The sequence below is a fragment of the Etheostoma spectabile genome, chromosome 12 (assembly GCF_008692095.1).
Source record: "Etheostoma spectabile isolate EspeVRDwgs_2016 chromosome 12, UIUC_Espe_1.0, whole genome shotgun sequence".
Taxonomy (NCBI): Eukaryota; Metazoa; Chordata; class Actinopteri; order Perciformes; family Percidae; genus Etheostoma; species Etheostoma spectabile.
The window spans coordinates 25,318,427-25,319,896 of NC_045744.1; the positions used below are offsets into that span (position 1 = coordinate 25,318,427).

The 1,470-nt window shown below is 37.2% G+C and overlaps 1 protein-coding gene across 4 annotated transcripts in view; it reads left to right on the forward strand.

The window, feature by feature from the left end:
* The window catches only part of yeats2 (YEATS domain containing 2), a 24,411-nt gene that overhangs the window by 13,499 nt on the left and 9,442 nt on the right, over nucleotides 1–1,470 (forward strand). For all 4 annotated transcript variants that reach the window (XM_032532611.1, XM_032532612.1, XM_032532610.1 and 1 more), the window contains exon 17: nucleotides 708–838. In XM_032532611.1, the coding sequence (XP_032388502.1) occupies nucleotides 708–838 (131 nt within the window). The remainder of the gene's footprint in view (nucleotides 1–707; nucleotides 839–1,470) is intronic.

The following is a 1,470-nucleotide window of genomic DNA, read 5'->3' on the forward strand; positions in this document are numbered from 1 at the left end:
CCTTTCCATGGGCAGCCCCCTCACTTTGACATTTCTCCATTTAGTGCATGTATAGGTACTGAGCATGTGTGTAATTCCGGCCTGTGTGTAATGTGTGTTATAACAACACATTACGAGTGAAAACATTGTAATTTCCGCTTGTGGGATTAATAAAGTATACATTATATTATTATTTATTGTAGGTGACTCAGTGTCCGGGGTCAGTGTCCCAACCAAATGACTCATGCCCTGACTTTTTCTGCCATGCCTCAAGTTGTAGAGAGTTGTGTTACAAATGTTATTGCTCTCGGCTTATCAGTTTGGCAAACATAAGAAACCCACTTCTGAAGTAACTCTACAATTTGAGGCCGTTACACATTTTGGCTGCTATTACCTTCCGTACCTTCTGTGAGTCATAGTCATCTATTTTTTTCTGCTGTTTATTTAATGTGTACCGTGAGCAAGAATCCCTCACACAGCACATTTCCTGTCAATTTGCAATGAGATTAAAGAGATTAAGCAGCATCCCATATTTAATCTAAAATACAAATTTCACAGCAGTAAACCAACATTTCTCTGTATAGCTCTGCTTCAAAATTTTTTGTCTAAGTACAAAATGCTTTAACCTATTTAAAATGACACAAATTAATGAAAAGAAGATGAGCTGTAATTTGGGACAAAGAAGAACAGATTTGAGACTGATGTGTATGTGGCTGTCTGTTATGTAGGTCAGCAGTCCAAGAGTAGCTCAGCGGCAGGCGCTGGGGGCTCTCAGACCTCCTCCTCCACCTCTTCCTCTTCCAGCAGTCTGCCTTCCAACCTCTCCTACACATCCTATATCCTTAAACAAACCCCACAGGTGGGTGAAAATGCATTTACGCTATAATACAAACCTAAAGTCATACATGCTCTCATTTAAAAACCTTCACTTTGATGTGTTTGTGTGGATTGTCTTTTTTTGTTAATCAGAGCATTAGTATTTATTTGCAGACATGTTTTCAGCAAAGTCTGAAGGAAACTGAAGCGGCATTGTACATTATACATTTAATATTCATTACCACAATTAAAAAAACATTATTTTAGATTGTATTCCCTGATGGAACAACTTAACTTGTATGCACATTCTGCAAATGGGGTTTCTTTTCCTTGGTATATATTAGATTTTTGTACTCTAGTAGAGAGCTTGAGTCTGGTGTGTTCTTAATTAGACACATTCATTATAGCAGCATTGATCCTGAAGTCAGCTTTAGAACAGTGCTGTCTGTGCATTTGGCCAACAGCATATAATAAAGTTGTCTGCAGAGGGTTCCACCTACCTTTAAAGTAAGAAATCTGGCTAATAGTGATCCATCTTCAATGTTAGGAGTGTTTTTCTAAGTGTAATATCTACAAATGTTCTTTAATATGCAGTGTGTGTATGTGTATATACAGTGTACATACATACACACATACATACATACATACATACATACATACATACATACATACATA